Source organism: Curcuma longa, chromosome 11, assembly GCF_044706935.1.
Source record: "Curcuma longa cultivar G26 ecotype Majalengka, Jawa Barat chromosome 11, ITB_CL_G26_1.1, whole genome shotgun sequence".
NCBI lineage: Eukaryota > Viridiplantae > Streptophyta > Magnoliopsida > Zingiberales > Zingiberaceae > Curcuma > Curcuma longa.
Window position 1 is genome coordinate 6,264,317 of NC_133871.1, and position 16,220 is coordinate 6,280,536.

Below are 16,220 nucleotides of genomic sequence, written 5' to 3' on the forward strand. Positions count from 1 at the left end.
AGAATCATAACCTACAAAACAATCAACCAACGATGCCATCTTCTGAAATATAATTACAAAATGTTTATTAATTACGATCTCAGCTTCAGCTACAATTTCAACAAGTTTTTTCAATCTGGGTAAACATTGAACTATATTTGCTTTATAACTTACAAGAACTTAAAATGTCAGCAACAGCAAGATGCACAAAGAAAATGAAACTAAGATGACAAGTTCAAACTGAAATATGGTATGGATCACACAATACCAGATGGAAGTCGGAGCACCAGCTGACCACCAAAAATACTGCAGGTAGGAATGAAAAGGATGATTCAGAAACTGAAATTAAATTGCATACATGGATTATCGGATTAAGTTGCATTGAAGTACCTCTTCACGTAGTAGTAGCAGAAGTCAGCAAGGATGAAAGTTTGCACGATTTCGGAGAGGAGGACCATTGGTGGCCATAAACCATAACCCAAAGCAGTCAATAAGCGCCCTCGGGTATCAAGAACCTGCGAAATCAATAATTAAGTAGAAGTGATACAGTACATTAATGGGAAAAGAAGTGATGACATGGCAGTTTTTATTTCTCTTCAAATGATTTAGTTGTCTACCATCTAGTTGCTATTTATCAACTAGCATACTGCCCCTCTCAATTCTGAATTTGGGAGAATTCTCTATGTCTATATTACATTATAGTTTTTTCGCTATTCGCTACGAGGTGTCCACACATGACACAACATTATATGTGGCAAGATTATGCCCCTCCTATTTCAAGTTATGGGTTGAATTTCAGGAAAAACTAGAAAATTCCACATATGCAAAGCTTTAGCATTCAAAATTTCAAATATGGTAGTATTGGACTGTAGGTTTACTTACGCAAGAGCATTTCTTCACTTCTAAATGAAAGCAGAGTTTTAAGACTATGTTTATTTGATTGGAAAGAGAGGAAAGCAAGGAGAGGGGGAGTGAAGGGAAGAAAAAGAAGTAATAAAAAGTTGTTTACTTGGATGGGAGGAGAGCAGGGGAGGAACTGAATTTTCCATCTCTACTCTTCTTCAACCTTTCCTCCACCCAATTTGAGAGGCAACGGCGGTACACATCTAATAGTGGTCTGATGATGGTTTGGTGGTTAATGGGGGTTTGAAAGCAAGCATTGACTGGTGGGCAAAGAATACTAGTCTTTTATCATTTCCCCCTTCCTCTCCTTTTCTTCTCATAATGCTTATCCTGTACCAAATCCTGGAATAGAGCGCTGTACAATTACCTAGTCTGTCTAAAGCAGAGTATCACAACCTCCCGTTTCTATTTGTTTTTATGATTATATAACTAACATACTTTGATTGAACAGTTGAAGCACAAAGGTAAATTTAACCAAAGGGGTATCTGGTTAACTAGGAATTTGCAGGTACAAAAACAGTCAAGTTAACCGTTCTACATGGAGTTCAAGTACCATTTAGTATAGGCTATCAGAAACTTAATTGATCTTCTTTCATGGAAAAGGGCAGAAGAGAATAAAAAATTCAAACTTCAGTAATTATGTCACCCAATGAACTTGGAAACTAAGAGTTTTCCTTGATGCCTATGTGCCATAATTCTTTGATCATGAACAGAAAATGAAATATGAATAGCAAACATTTTCTTCAATGTACCAAACCTGAAGGACCCAGTGAGCACAACTCAGAAATCTTGCAACACCAAGAGCAAAAACATAGTGAGCTGTGAATGGCTCTACAATCTGAAGGCATATTTACAAATGTTAATAAAAAATTCAGTCACAAGGTTTCTCAGACATCAAGATGTACAATTGTACCTTAGTATTCTGCATCGAACGTAGCTGAGGCAATACTGAAACAGCTTCCAAGTAAACACAAAATGCCCAAGAAATCCTATTGACTATATTATGTGAGGTAGAAGGATGGACTGCAAGGGCTAACAAAGCACAAGGCACCACCTAGAATCATATATAAATCAATTAATTTATAACTTAAAGAATGAAAACACCCCAAGGTTAGCCAAGAGTAGAATGCTCATAGAAATCTTTAAGTCAGAAGATTTCTCTCCTCATACCAAACAAGAATTGATGTCCTTCAAAAACCTGAAACCTTCCATATAATGATCCTCAATGATTTCGTGTATCATTGCAAGCTCCTTATATATTACAGAGATTATTGATGTTATTTAATCTAAGGATCAACTATGATAACACAAATGGGCAAATATCATAGCCAATGGCATGCCTGAAGATATATAAGATGATTGTAGAACTAAAGAATATCAAGAACCAAAATGGCTTTAAAAACATAAATGGAATAAGGTGTCAATTTCCTTTAACATAAATTTTTTGACCGTATTATAGTGCTCCGCCTCTCATGAAGGAAAGAAGAAAGTTCATATCCAATGCCTTCATTACGAAGAAAAAGCAACTGAATGGTAAACTGATTCATCAATTTGTTATGTTAGTTATCACATGTACAGATATTTTACGTGACACTATTTAACGATGATTATGAACTAATAAAACTAATTTGTAAAAGAGGACTCAATATGTTCAAATTCTCTGGAAACTTGTGAAGTATCTTACCACATAATATATTGGAAAATTGTCCTTATCTTCCATGTAGCTCGACTTTAATTTAAATCGAATCATGTATACAACCCAAAGAGTACTAACAAGGGTGGCAGTATCTAACAATGTGTGTATATCATATTCCATGACCAAGCTGCAATACAGTCTCACAGCTAGAAACAAAGCGGTTAAGTCCTGTGACTTCAGTGAAAGACCTGAAACATTTCAGAAAATATAAATGGAAGAAAATCAAATCAAGGACACAAATGTATCTCGTGTAATTGCAGCGAGTAAAACTGAATCTCAAGCCACCAAATAAAGTTAAAGCTATTAAACCCATATGAAGCATTCTAGAGAAAAAAATAGTTAATAGAGTCATAGCTAGATAGGCGCTGAAAAACCCCTGTGAGATAAACTACTTAGGAACTTAAAATTTAAAAGGGTTTAAATTTTTATTTTTCGGTAAGAATATAAGGAAGATCCAAATTATGTGGTAATCAAATCCTAACAGATTCTCAACTGAAACCACGACCTAACACCAGCACACAAGTTATTTCAGAAGCATGGAAAAAATCCCTTCTGTAGCATTGAGTGCATTATTTGTTTGCAATATCACAACTATTCAAGCAGCCTTATTAATCGTTTAATGCGGTAGGAGGGGAAAAAACAAGAACGAAGTAGGAAAAGAACTAATTTCCAATAAAAACTAGTGAAACAAGTCTGGTTTCCTGCATCAGCTACAGATTGAACCAACACAAAAGCGAATAACAAAGAGAGAGAGAGAGAGCGCGCGCACCGGCGCAGGTCCTCTCCTTGGTGAGCTTGTAGATTAGAACAGAGATACCAAAGGCATGTACAGCCTCGGCCGCGACGAACAGGTTATCGTGGTCGTGGACGATGAAACGAAGGAAGACGAGCGCCGCCATGCCGGCCACGACGGACAAGAACGCCTTCACCTTGGGAGGCTGCCGCTTCAGCCATGTCGCCACCGCATAGATCGGTCGCTTCCCCCCGCTCATTCCGACGCCGCTGCCCTCGCCGGGATCGCAGATCGCTTGCTCTCGCCGTGCTTCGAAGAAAGGGGGCAACGTAAACTCGCTCGTTCCCTGCCGTATCCTAAATTTGCTTTAAATTTATTAAAAACAAAATAAATAATTAAAAATAAATGCCTTCTTCTACGAGACAGCGTACGCTGTTCTGCGCCCCATTTGATCCAAAAGGACCGAAACTGATTCGGATTTACCCGTTAACAATAATAATATATAATAACAATAATATAATAAGGATAACAATAATAATTTCTATTACGTGAATGGAATGGAATGAATGCCACAATTTTCTATTACAGATGAGTTAGACAGTCGCCCTCCTGTAATAGTTCATGAGATCAATTTCAACGTGTGAATAAAATTTCTCATGATTTATCTTCCCTCGGAGTAAAGATTATCATCTTTTATTTGTAATAGATGAGTTAGAAGAAAACTAACTTTTAAGCATTAAAATGCACTTATTATACAATGATAGAGGATACACTACTACAATGTGATGATTAAACTATACTAATGATTGGATAGATGGGTAGGTATCAAGCTTTTTTAATTTATTTGATGGATAAAATATAAGATTTACTATCTATTTTAAAATTAATCAACTCGTAAGAATTAGATACTTGATTAAAATAGAATATGTTACTATAGAGAGTATGAACTATATTAGTAAGTGAATCAATCAAAAGAGGGGATCACACCTTATTTTGTGCTTGTTACGTACATCTACCGAGCCTTCTGAATCACTGATATTTATTTACGAAAGGAACAAGATTTAAATATACTGACTCTTGTTGATCCATTCAATTTTGTTAATATAGCAGTAATTCAACTCACCAATGGTCACTGCACTGTTATATTACTGAAACATCAAAGTTTCAAAGTTAAACATTTTTTTTTTATAATCTTGGTATTCAATTCTAAATATGACCGATCTGATCTTAAAGAAGTTTTTCATCGATAATCAAGATAAATCAAAAAACTTGAATGACACGTTTCATAGCCAACGTTCTAAGGTTGTAGAAAGTTATCTTCTCACTTGAGAAAATTAATCAGTAATACGCTGTAGTTGAGAATCGATCCATAGATCCATAGATATATGATTAACTATGGAAGCACTTTATCATTGTATTATACTCCCAAGGCAATAGTTGCTATGTTTGCACATTAATTGTGGTTGTTAATTTACCCTAATTTTCACTTTGGAAGAATGAGAATGCAGAAACAATAAGTCCAATGGAAAACAGATAAGCATGCGCAGTGTTTCATAAAGTAATTATGTGTGATCATTCTCTTATTTCTTTTTGTTAATCTAAATATCTAAACTCTTACCGACTCAATTATTTCTAGAGATGATTCATCCATTGAATAAATTCGGAAGTACTTGTGATAGTGCGTCTAATAGTCGACCTCCACAACTTTACCCCACTGTAGAGTTACATATATTTGTTAATTATAATCATTTTCTCACCGAACCGATTAATCTTAAAGATAGAGTTACCTACTCTGAGTTGTTTTAGGTCCAACACCCAAATCAGAGTAGGTTTGATCCTGTATCAATGCCACCCCATATACATCACATTGCAAATGATATTTGAACTGGAAAAAGTGATTACTTAGTAGATGTTTCATGAGAATTCATAGAACCACATTTTACCTTTAAGTAAACACCATTTGCAAGACATGTTCTGAATCTCCTAATTAGAATTCATAGTTTTCAGTGGCTTTTATAGCCTACTGAAAGTTTCATATTGAACATGCTACACGAAAAACCTATTTCCAAACCATACACTTGAGAGTAGAGCAACCAAAATGATAATCCATTGCAGCACATAAATGGTAATCTTCTGTTACTGAAAACAGCACCAAATTCATCTGCAATTTCCAATATGACCAAAGAAGAAAAGATGAGTACAGTGATGATTAATATTTCACCAAAAGAGAAGATATCTTTTCAAATTGGATTCCAAGAAACACTTAAGGAGACCTAACATAATAATATGCCAAAACTACGGGGGAAAACACACCGAATTTTCTGCATATATTGGATAGCCTAGTCATTTGCTCAAATCTACAATAGTATATGTAGATATCGAATTGCACTTCAGAACTGTCATGTTTTTTAGTTATTCACAACTTCCACATTCCGACCATAACCAACCTCACCAAGAATCGCCATCAAACATGTCGTCAGCCAAGAATTCTTGAGCAATGTTTTCGAGCTCTGGCAGATCCAAATTCTCAGGTAAGTCTGATCTTGAGTTAGCATTACTGCTGCTGATCGAGGGGTTGTTGGCGGAGGTAGTGGATTTAAAACTGTTGCTTGTGCTTTGCCCTGCCGCCAGGTTATGGTTACTAGGAAGGCTGTTATTTGGCATATTTTGCAGCTCTATTCCATTTCTGGTTGGTCCAGTGCCCATCCGGAATGAAGTGCCGCCACTTACAATTAAGTTTCCGGATGTGTGATTAGCAGTTGTATTTGGAGAACTGAACGGCTGCAGCTCTGTTCCCTTGTTCCTCAATTCTTGAAGCATCTTCTGAAGCATGTGCTGTGGTATGTGCTGGTTTATCTGTGAGGTCGGTGAATCATTATGCTGCATTATGTAACTATCAAATGGAGGTGGCTGTTGGCCGGGTAACTTATTCATGGAGGCGTTTGCCAGAGAAGATGAGGAAGAACCCTGAATCAAAGTGGGTGGGTGTTTAGAACCTCTCGGAGAACTCAAAGCTTCCTGATAGAGCACATTTTGCTTTAAATTAGATGGATTCCTCAGCGAGCTCTGGTAGCTGTTCAATGCATGAATGTTCTGCTGGCTGTTGGTTATAACTTGGCTAACTGTGAGATTTTTATTTATGTAACCACTTAGGCCTGGATGGTTGCCAACAACCTTGTCCAGAGATGGTTCCCCTGTCAAACAATGAGAACTCATTGACTCCTCTGGCTCCATCTTCGGTTTCTGGAGTTTTGCAGCAGCATGTCTTGGATAGTTCTTCAAACACTCTTAAAGAACCAAAAAAAAAAAAACATCAGCTATATAAACTGTAATGGTAGCAACTTTTTCTAATCCTTGTTAAAGAATTACACATTACTACATTAGTCAGAATGTTCAAAATTACTCGATGGTATCTTTATTTGTCAGAGTTGATGTATTTTGGAGTTGACGTTTAAACCACAGAACAATTGTACAGCACAAGTGATCCTGAATTGCTAAATTATCATATTTTAACTTAAATTCATGAGCATCAGATATTTGCACAAGGCATGTCACTGTTATACAGAAGAATGTGACTAAATGCTTCTTTCGTGTCAGATTCTCGATGTTAGATATGGTTCAGATGTTTGAATACTGGCTGACATTCATGGGATGAATCTGTGTCACTACGTAATGCTAATCATGCTCAAGAATTAATATCTGGTGCAGAAATTACAACGTAATATAAAAGATCAATGGATAAGAATAACAATTCGGTATGTTGCTAACTAAATCAGGAGAACATCGTACCAATCGCACCAATTTTCTGCTCCTGGCTAAAATCAATTAGGTCCTTCATGCTACAAACAACTTCAGCTATCTGAAATAGTAAATAAACAATCAACATTTACAAAGATAAACAGCATAAAGTTTCTTCTATATAATTAATGGGAAAAAATTGAATAATTTACCTGCAAACACCTGACAAATCTTTTTGAGAAACCTAAGTCATTTACTGATTGTAAATCCAAATTTCTTGCTAGCTGTCTGCCTGCTGCTGCAAACCTAAGAAAATCACAAAGAAATACCACAAATGTCAGGGGAACAAACGTGTAATACAGATAAGTATGATGATACGATTTTATCATGCAAACAAAAACAGCATACACCAAACAATTTAAAAATTAATTTCCTTCATGAGTTTTATTTATGTGTTAGCATAGACCTAAATTTGCTATTACCAAGCTTCTGTTGTGTGTTTAATATGATCATTCGTCTTCTCCTATGCATGAAAGTTTTACCACAGCGTTTGAGAAACACAGCCTATATTCAGGCCCATGTTAAAAGTGTCCATGATGTACATAGACTATATTAAAAGTGTTCATAATCTACATAGATTACTATGAAACACTATCCTCTGAATTTAACTCAGTGGAACACATTATGCCATCTAGAAATTCAACTACTGATTAAGCCTTCATAAATGATAAATCACAAATATGATAACAAGATTATTAAAAAATGCATGTCAAAAGTGTCATATTCTAAATGCAGCAAAGCAACCAGACAAGATGATTTGCCAAGAAAGCTTCATGAGAAAGCAACTTGATTCTACCGGGATATATGATATTAGCAGCTCAACCCAGCCAACCCACCTGAATTGGGGGGGTCCAAAATGACAGGGCACAACATTCTGACCTTTCAAGAACAATATATCAGCTACAATGGTTCAGTATGCACAGCCTAATGGCTTCTTTAGCCTTTAGCTACATTGGATATGAATTAAAAACTTAAAACAAACATTTTTGGCCGACTGTTGATGTTTTGCCCCTCTCTCATTCTTTATCAGTACCCTTCCTCACATTTATATAATTATTATGTTTGGCTTAAAGTACTTGAACCTATTATGCTTTGGTTCAGTAGGTAATGGTTTCAAATGTAAGATTTCATTCAAGATGCCTTGTGATAAGTAAATCTTGGAGCCAAATGCAACAAATGGTGTATGACAGACACAGCATGTGCCTAAAACTTGAGTTTTACAGTACGAATGAGAGGATTGACTGATATAAGACCTGTTTGACAGATTTGTCAAGCGTAAGGCAGTATACTGACAGGGAACACAGGGTAATGCACACAAATAAAAAACAGTGGACCATCAGCAAGTAATTTACAACTATCAATTCATTAATTTCCAAAAGAATTCAGGACATAGAGTATTCAAACAAAAAAAAGGAAAAAAGAAATAGAAGAAGCCAAACAAGAACAAGGAATCTATTGGCACATAGCATCTTAATATTATTAAACTGAATAGTCTCAACTCCCAATCTAAGGAAAAGAGTAAAATTCTAGCATACAAAAAGGAAGACAGATATTTAGATGTGATTGAGAACAGCTTATAATTCTATGGCTCAACATGAGAGATAAAAGGTGGACAAGTGGAAACTGGTTGATGCACTATGCAATCTGATGCACTGCACAAAGTTCCAGAGGTTAACTCACATGGTGTGCAAGGGTAATTTCACTCTGCCAAGGGAGCAAGCACCAAGAATAACGATCCTGACCTTAAATGATTTATGAAGAGTTTTGCAGTAGAGTGGTGACTTTTTCAACCTGCTGGCATCAGTATATGTATCATCGGCCTAACTGAGTAAGTTCCACCAACCCAGTGCTAGCATGGTGATTTCCGATTTTTTAGCAAGATGCAAACCAACCCTAAGCTAAATTGACAAACATGGGATAGGTTTGCTAGTATGACGCAGACTTCTTATTCTATAGAGGGTGGCATAAATATGCTGTGTGGTTCATAGTGTATCAAAAGTTTAGTGATCACTTGCTAACAATTGATAATGTATCGGTTTGACATCTACATAACGGGAATTGCTTTGAGCGACAATGGATGCAGAAAAAACGTCTTCATACTCTTGTTTGACATTAGTTCTTGTTTTGTCTTTCTCTAATAACTGGTGATAGAGATGTATTGCATCACTCAAAACTGAACAGTATCACAATAAAGCAATAGAAACAATACAATAGAAAATACGATGGTGATGATTAGCAAAGAAGCAAATCAAGTGTATGCAAAACCTAAGTTCTCATGCTCATGAGTCACACAAGCGCATGATTCTGGAATCATCAGAACTGATCAACTGGATGAAAATGGAAAGAAAAGAAAGCATGTTGTCCTCAGGTGACAAGAGAGAGCTTAGCTAACATCATGTAAGATCATAATCTGCAACCACAATTACAGACATGATGTATAATGCTCAATCATGCTAGAACACCAATTCCTCTTATGCATACAGACCTCTTCATTGTGCAATCCAATCCCAGCGAGGATCAAATTTGCTATGCTAATGCAAATATCAAATAAATGGATCATGACAGTTTGACGCACACCTGCAGCAAGCCTATACTTGATGTCCATCAATTGATAATATAAGGATTGGAGTGCAAGGCATCGTATCAGTAGCTTAAATTGCTTACTTTCAGTAGTTTTAGCCTTTTTCGCTTGTATTAATCCAATTTTGGTTAAAACTACTGTGCCAATAAGGTTCAAACCCAACCAGAGAAGTTCAGCCTACGACATCTATACATATCCAGGCCTGAAACCATGAATAATACACTCACTAGACAATTTGTTCTAATATAGAGGTTTCTGAACATCAATCATAGATAACATTATTTGATCATCCATTTAATGCTGGCTGAGCAAACACAGAAAGCACAAGGCTCAGAACTTTTTCATGCATAATTAGTTTGCCTTACATATTGCAGCTGGAATGCAAATCTTGATGTGAAATTCCAGCGCTGCTATTTTCAGTTATAGCTGTTCGATATTTTTGAGCAACTTGCAGAACTTGGTTAACCTGAACAAATGTTGTAAATAGTTAAAGAACCTGATCAAACTCCAGGACTAAGTATTCAAATACAGGAAATGTAGACATCCAATAAGTAATATAACTTTAAAAAATTAAGACAATTAATGTACTTTACGCAAGAACATTGGATTTCAAATACTAGGTTTTCATGTACTCTCAAATACGTGCTAGAGATCACATTTCATGTACTCTCAAATACAGCAAGTTACATTTAATTGTTTTTTTCTTATGCGCTAGAGATCACTTTTGCATGGCCTCTCAAATACTAGGTTTTCATGTATACCTCAATGATGCACACAAATAACTTGGATTTCTAACGACGCATGAAACATATAGCTAGAATAAACTAAGGAATATCATATCATAAATAAATAGTAGAAAGCAATTTGACAAGAGTTACATAAAAACCAAATCAAAGCAAATAAGATTAGCTAGTAACCATCAGAACATGCCCACAAAATAAGAGAGCAAGCACTGATTGTATCATTCATGACATTGAAGGACCAAAAGTAGCACAAGCAGTTCATGGCAAATGCCCAAGGATAGTAGTGGAAGATCATCAGACGAAAAGTCAGACAGCAGATGTAGAAAGGAGGTACACATGCAGTTGGGTTTCAGTTGCTGGTGGTCCAAACTTTTTGAAGAACAAATGGATGAGAAGAAGCAGTTTGGCAGTGATTATCCTATTGATAGAAAGGACCATTAAGCAGTTAAAAGTCAAAGCTAACGTGAATATTTCATCAGAGGAAAGACTAAAACCTTGTAGAAGTAATGGAAATATAAAAACAGCCCATCATCAGTATAGCTAAAACATATGACAACAATATTGACAGTATTCTGCTCTATAAGTTTGTGGGAATGAAAAAATAACTCAACCTAATCCTGCCTTGACCCTTTACAGCTCCTAGTCCTAGCTACTATGCCATGACATTGCCAATACGTTAATAAATATATTAATTAATAAATATCATGAAATTAGTACATAAAAGCAAAATTGGAGGAGAATTTCTACTAAAATCAATCATGAAGGCAAAATGAGTTTCCTTTCATTGGCCTATTAACATGAGAAGAAAGTAGGGAATCGAGAAATAGGAAGGAGAGAAAGTTGGTTATCTAGATCATTTTCTTGCTTACTTGGAAAGAAAAAAGGGAGGAAGAATAGAGAAGACAATAATACAATTGTTCTCTTTTCTGTCTTACTCTCAAAATAGGTAAAATGTTGTGAAAGAATGTTCACCTATCAGAATCTGCTGACTGATGGGGAGAGAGTGAGAGAGAGATTTTTCTTTTCTCTTTTTAAATTTTTTCCCTCCTCTAAATATTATCCTTTTTCCCCTGCCAAGCTAACACTAAATATGGCCTTTGGTTTTTTCTCTAAACATATTTAGATTCTTCCTGAAAGAAATGATCGCAAATAAACAAAATACCTGAGATGCTACCAATCTACGAGAAACAAACTCTTCATGTTGTCGTGCACAAAACTCCCAGGATAAAATCTGAAGGATATATAAAAAATGTATAATTACAATGTGAAAGGTGAGAGATGTAATCGGAAATAGGCACACTCCCAAATCCATTCAATACAAAACCTTCAGTTCTGGTGTAAATATTATCCGCAGTTGTCCCTCATGAACAGTACGTAGATGTTCAAAAATACTTTCATGAACAGCTCGTTCATACTTCAATACCATTATTCCTGAAGACAGCCGGCACTCATGGGGCATGTCGAGAAATAGATTTTCATCCACAACACCATGATCAAATTTAATTTGAAAAAGACGAGGCAATACTTCAAAAGTGGCCTCTGTTAAAAACATGATACATATATTTATAAGTAACTTAGCAAACCAGAGTATTTAGACTTGGAAAAACATTTTTTAAATTTTTTTTAAAAAAAATAGAGATTGACATCCTATTTAAAAATCTATACAGAAATATATCGAATAGAGAACATATTTACAAAAAAAAAAAAAGCTTGAAATAGCTTATTCGCACATTTTCTGAGAATGAACTCCGAATAAGTCAATTTGCATATGCTAACAAGGACCAATAGTGAGAATGAACTTCAAATAAGTCAACTTGCATACACTAACAAAGACCAAGAGCAAGTCTAGGAATTACATTTGCATTGTTTAACTGATTTAACATATGAATTAAGAAAATAATGGATAGAACATAAAAGGATAAGGTACCACATAGAGAATAAAGGTGAACACATAAATGCCAAAACAATCATGGGATCAATCTAGTAGGATGTGCCAAAAATGAAAATGTATGCATTCCACTTTTGAATCAACACTTTACTAAGCCCCCAAGGAACTTACCACAAGGCAGAACACAAAATTTTTAGATAGCTGGCCTAGGAAAAAATGCATACAAATGCATGTTCACGATGCTCAAGTAATTTGTGAGCGAGATTTAAGAAAAATATAAAACCTATATAACTTGTAGAGAACATTATAAGAACATTCTGTTAGCTAGAAACATAATAAACATGCCATCATGGTTAACAAATTGATTGAATCCATATGAAAGCAACAACATCCAACAGAAGCTATGATTGTAAATTCCAAATACAATAGTATAACTGTTTCGCAATGACAGTAAAAACATACATTCACGCTTGATAGTTAGAAAATAAAAACTTGACAGAAACCAATCGAAACCTTATTCAACTTAAGAGTATTAGGTTTAGTCAATGTTCTTGAGTTTACAGGAGCTCATCTAGCCAAATTTTTTATATAATACCTGTTGTGTACAGAGCAAATTGCACTCATTTCAGCAAAAGTCCTTTTTTTTCTGATTCCAAAGATTGGAAATAAATAATTTTAATTCCTCTCACTGACCATAATATCCCTGGTTCATTTTTTTTATTTGAGAAATAATGGAACAATTAAATTGAATATGAATTTCAATGACAAAATGATATATCATAGATAAGTCATAAATGTACTTAACAAAGAAAAATTATCCCATATAATAAAGTCAACAGAGGGTGACTACTAACCAAATCCTTTTCCACATTTGGAACCACAAACATCACATTGCCATCCATCCTGCAAGAGCCAAATATGCACAAGCGATATTTATTAATCATTACAAATAAGATATATCTGTTAATTAGACTAGAATATTTCTTAAGGAGATCGACAAAGTCTCTCAATCACTTAGTTGAAGAAAAATTGCTTTTTCAAGGGATGAAAATTCATCAGGAAAAGAAGAATTAAAAATACTGGCAATGAATAATCAACAACTACAGTGTAGCACATTTTTTAACAACAAGACACCAGATTTCCATTTTGGAGCCGCTTCCTAACTGCAAGACCAGAGGCTACAGGTGGGATTATCTCACATGGTCAATGTACAAGAATTGGTTAGAGCAGTGGTTGGAGTACAAATGGTCCGCTATGACTGCTCTTAGTGATTAGGTTACAATCCAGGAGATCTTTGACATAGGAGGTTAAGATGCATAAATAGCCATGGGAAGAGGATATATCAAAATAGTAGATTCCAGTGTATACATCAGATTGAGTTTATACTACCAAGGCAGCGATTAGACTCCCAAATTGTAATATCAAATCTCAGGTGAGAATAATGTTGTCCTCATAGAATAGAGGGTAAAGGGCGACATTCACAATGTATGGATTTATAGACATCAAAATTGAAATCACTGTCCCTGGGTTTCATTGAAAGTCATTAATATGTAAGCTTACAATCCCAGCCTAGATACGAAATATTGAAATTGCCCAAATCTTGCTGCAATACTGATGTGGTTTCAAATATGCATGAGGAAGAAGCAGTGAAATTGTCAACTCCCTCATAGGCACTGTGCATAGAGTCATTGTAATGAAATTCAATGCACAAATGTTAAATGGTAACCGATGCATCAAACAGTGCATTGAGATGAAGAAATATCAAACAGAAAAAAATGCTTACCACAGCCAACTGCGGGAAAATACCAAGTGTGTGGTTGCCTATGTTATCAAACAAGGATAAACACCACCTTTTCCTAGCTCGTGGTGCAAAGTACTCAGTCACAAATTTCCTCCAGTACAATATAGAGTTATCCTACAAAAGGATTCATTCTTAGGACACTTCATAGTATGCTAAAAAATTGTACAAGGTTAGACATAGTGAACATAACATAATGTGCATGTGAAACAATGAACTCACTGCTGGTCGATGTCGCAGATGATACAAGTATTGCATAAGCCTGCGAAAACATATCCCATTATTAAAAGGAAGAGGCTGTTTGACAGAATTATTTGGGTGAAGATTCGGCTGCATAAGGTGATGCAGCTGTTGTGGCTGCTGAAGAGCGATAGGGGGCCTTTGTATCTGAGAAAGAGAGTGAATCATCTGTTGCCGCTGGCGCTGCATTAGTCGCTGCTCTTGGAAAATGGCTTGCAGCTGCTGGCTTTGTAGGCCTTGCGGTGGCTGCATGGACTCATTTCTCTGTAAAAGCTGTTGGATTATCTGCTGCTGCAGGGCATCATCATCCATTCCATCAAGCCGTGCTCTCTTTTGTGCATTCATTGAAGCAGCGGGCTCTCGCTTAACAAGCTGAGATGTCGCTGTAGACAGACCCTGCCTCTGCACCTGTTCTTGAAGAGAGCTCTGCTGCATTATGGAGCCGTCCATCACGGAAGAACCCGATATGTTGGAGGAGAAGGACATGGGGGAGGCAGGGAGCCGCATATACGACTCGTTATTGAAGCTTGTGCTTCTTTGCAACTGAGAAACACCAGAGAGTGCTGAGTTGGCATCCGTGACGAGGGAGCTTGCACCAACACTGGGACCAGAGGTGTTTCCCGTGCTGTTGAGTATTTGGTTAATATCACTAGAAGCTGGTCCAAGACCAGAGCAGCGGTTTGCCGACATAGAGCTCCCAGTGCCTAGGTCGTGACTAACATCACCTTCGAAGAAAAGACCAGCACCGCAGGAAGATTGTAACTGGCCTCCACCGTTAGCAGCAACTCACGAAGGAGGCTACTGGCGGTATGAATCCTGATGCCTATACAGCAATCCCTGTCTTAAGCAACCCTAAAAGAAAACAATCGATAAGTACTCGCCAGAGATCAACAGAGGGGAAAGATGCGTTTTTTTAATCAGTGAATTGCATCCTAAACTATCAAGAAACTAAACAAAGAGTTAAAATCAAATATCAATAACCATAATTGCAACATACAGGAAAAAAAGCAGCCTAACTCATATAAAAGTAAAATCACAGACGACGACAGAATAGAAAAAAAAAACCCTAATTTTTGTAGGGGCGGTCGATCGAAATCGACAAACGAAACATGGAATCCAGCAACACTTCAGAAAGATCCTACCAGTAAATTCCCACCACCCTCGATGAAATGCAACACGCATATTTCAAATAAGACTGCAGCAAAAGAAAGGGAGCCCTTCCGAGCGAAAAATCAAGGCGAAGAAGGAAAACTATGCTTAAAAAAGAGAGCGAGAAATAGACCAAATCAATGTGCTGAGCTTCCTGAAACCCTTCGTATCGCGGACTGAATCGAACGATGGGAAAATTTTAGGAGAGCGAAGCGATCGCAGAGAGAAGAGAGCAAGCGGCGTCTTCCCAGTTCCCTCTCGCCCCCTTTTCTGGCGGCGGCGATGGATGGCGGTGGGCCGGGCCGCGACCGCCTCGGCCTAAATCGTCAACGGGATTCTCATTCTAGTCTATCTGTTTCCGGATGAACCACGTTGCACATTTTTGACCGTCCATCTCAAAATCAATGCAATAATACAAGAGGATCAAGGACGACACGTGGCGCTCGGGAGCCAAATTTTATGTTATTCATATTTTAATAAAATAACGTGCGAGTCTATATTTAATTTATTTCCTTGTTTAGTTTGAGCTTAATTTGAATTTAATTCATTTGGATTTTATCAAGTTTGATTTTTTATTCGAACTTATTTTATTATTTAAATTTTATTTTTTAAACTTGGTTGGTTAATGGGGGTGATATTATAAATTTATTTGTTTATTTAAAAATACTTATTTATAAAATCAAAATTTTTAATTTTATTATGAATGCTTTTG

The 16,220-nt window shown here is 36.3% G+C and overlaps 2 protein-coding genes across 3 annotated transcripts; both read right to left on the reverse strand.

Moving 5' to 3' along the window:
* Positions 1-40: 40 nt before the first annotated feature.
* On the reverse strand, positions 41-3,654 carry LOC141838911 (uncharacterized). The gene is made up of 6 exons (XM_074726535.1): positions 3,348-3,654; positions 2,567-2,766; positions 1,796-1,936; positions 1,640-1,720; positions 370-494; positions 41-285 (listed from the first exon to the last, which is right to left on the reverse strand). Exons 1-6 carry the CDS (start codon positions 3,568-3,570, stop codon positions 237-239), a joined length of 819 nt encoding a protein of 272 aa, XP_074582636.1. The 5' UTR covers positions 3,571-3,654; the 3' UTR covers positions 41-236.
* A 1,596-nt stretch (positions 3,655-5,250) lies between these two features.
* Positions 5,251-15,795, reverse strand: LOC141840006 (putative transcriptional regulator SLK2). 2 transcript variants are annotated; one of them, XR_012602724.1, is made up of 11 exons: positions 15,642-15,795; positions 14,342-15,211; positions 14,105-14,236; positions 13,176-13,224; positions 11,758-11,972; positions 11,596-11,664; positions 10,056-10,156; positions 7,262-7,355; positions 7,101-7,170; positions 5,625-6,598; positions 5,251-5,472 (listed from the first exon to the last, which is right to left on the reverse strand). XR_012602724.1 is itself a non-coding variant. In XM_074727885.1 (10 exons), the coding sequence occupies exons 2-10, from the start codon at positions 15,047-15,049 to the stop codon at positions 5,760-5,762; spliced, it is 2,277 nt and encodes a 758-aa protein (XP_074583986.1). In that variant the 5' UTR covers positions 15,050-15,211; positions 15,642-15,795; the 3' UTR covers positions 5,527-5,759. The 2 variants fall into 2 exon arrangements, 1 of the variants encoding a protein (XP_074583986.1); XM_074727885.1 differs by lacking the exon at positions 5,251-5,472 and having other exon boundaries at positions 5,527-6,598.
* Positions 15,796-16,220: the final 425 nt, after the last annotated feature.

Excerpts from the sequence above, each read along its gene's own strand:
- LOC141838911 (XM_074726535.1), bottom strand. The coding sequence starts at position 3,570 with ATGAGCGGGGGGAAGCGACCGATCTATGCGGTGGCGACATGGCTGAAG. Across the intron at positions 2,767-3,347 it reads CAAGGAGAGGACCTGCGCCG|GTCTTTCACTGAAGTCACAG; the intron begins GTGCGCGCGCTC and ends GAAATGTTTCAG. Across the intron at positions 286-369 it reads TGCTACTACTACGTGAAGAG|TATTTTTGGTGGTCAGCTGG; the intron begins GTACTTCAATGC and ends TCCTACCTGCAG.
- LOC141840006 (XM_074727885.1), bottom strand. The coding sequence starts at position 15,049 with ATGTCGGCAAACCGCTGCTCTGGTCTTGGACCAGCTTCTAGTGATATT. Across the intron at positions 11,665-11,757 it reads TATTTACACCAGAACTGAAG|ATTTTATCCTGGGAGTTTTG; the intron begins GTTTTGTATTGA and ends TATATCCTTCAG. Across the intron at positions 6,599-7,100 it reads GCAGAAAATTGGTGCGATTG|AGTGTTTGAAGAACTATCCA; the intron begins GTACGATGTTCT and ends TGGTTCTTTAAG.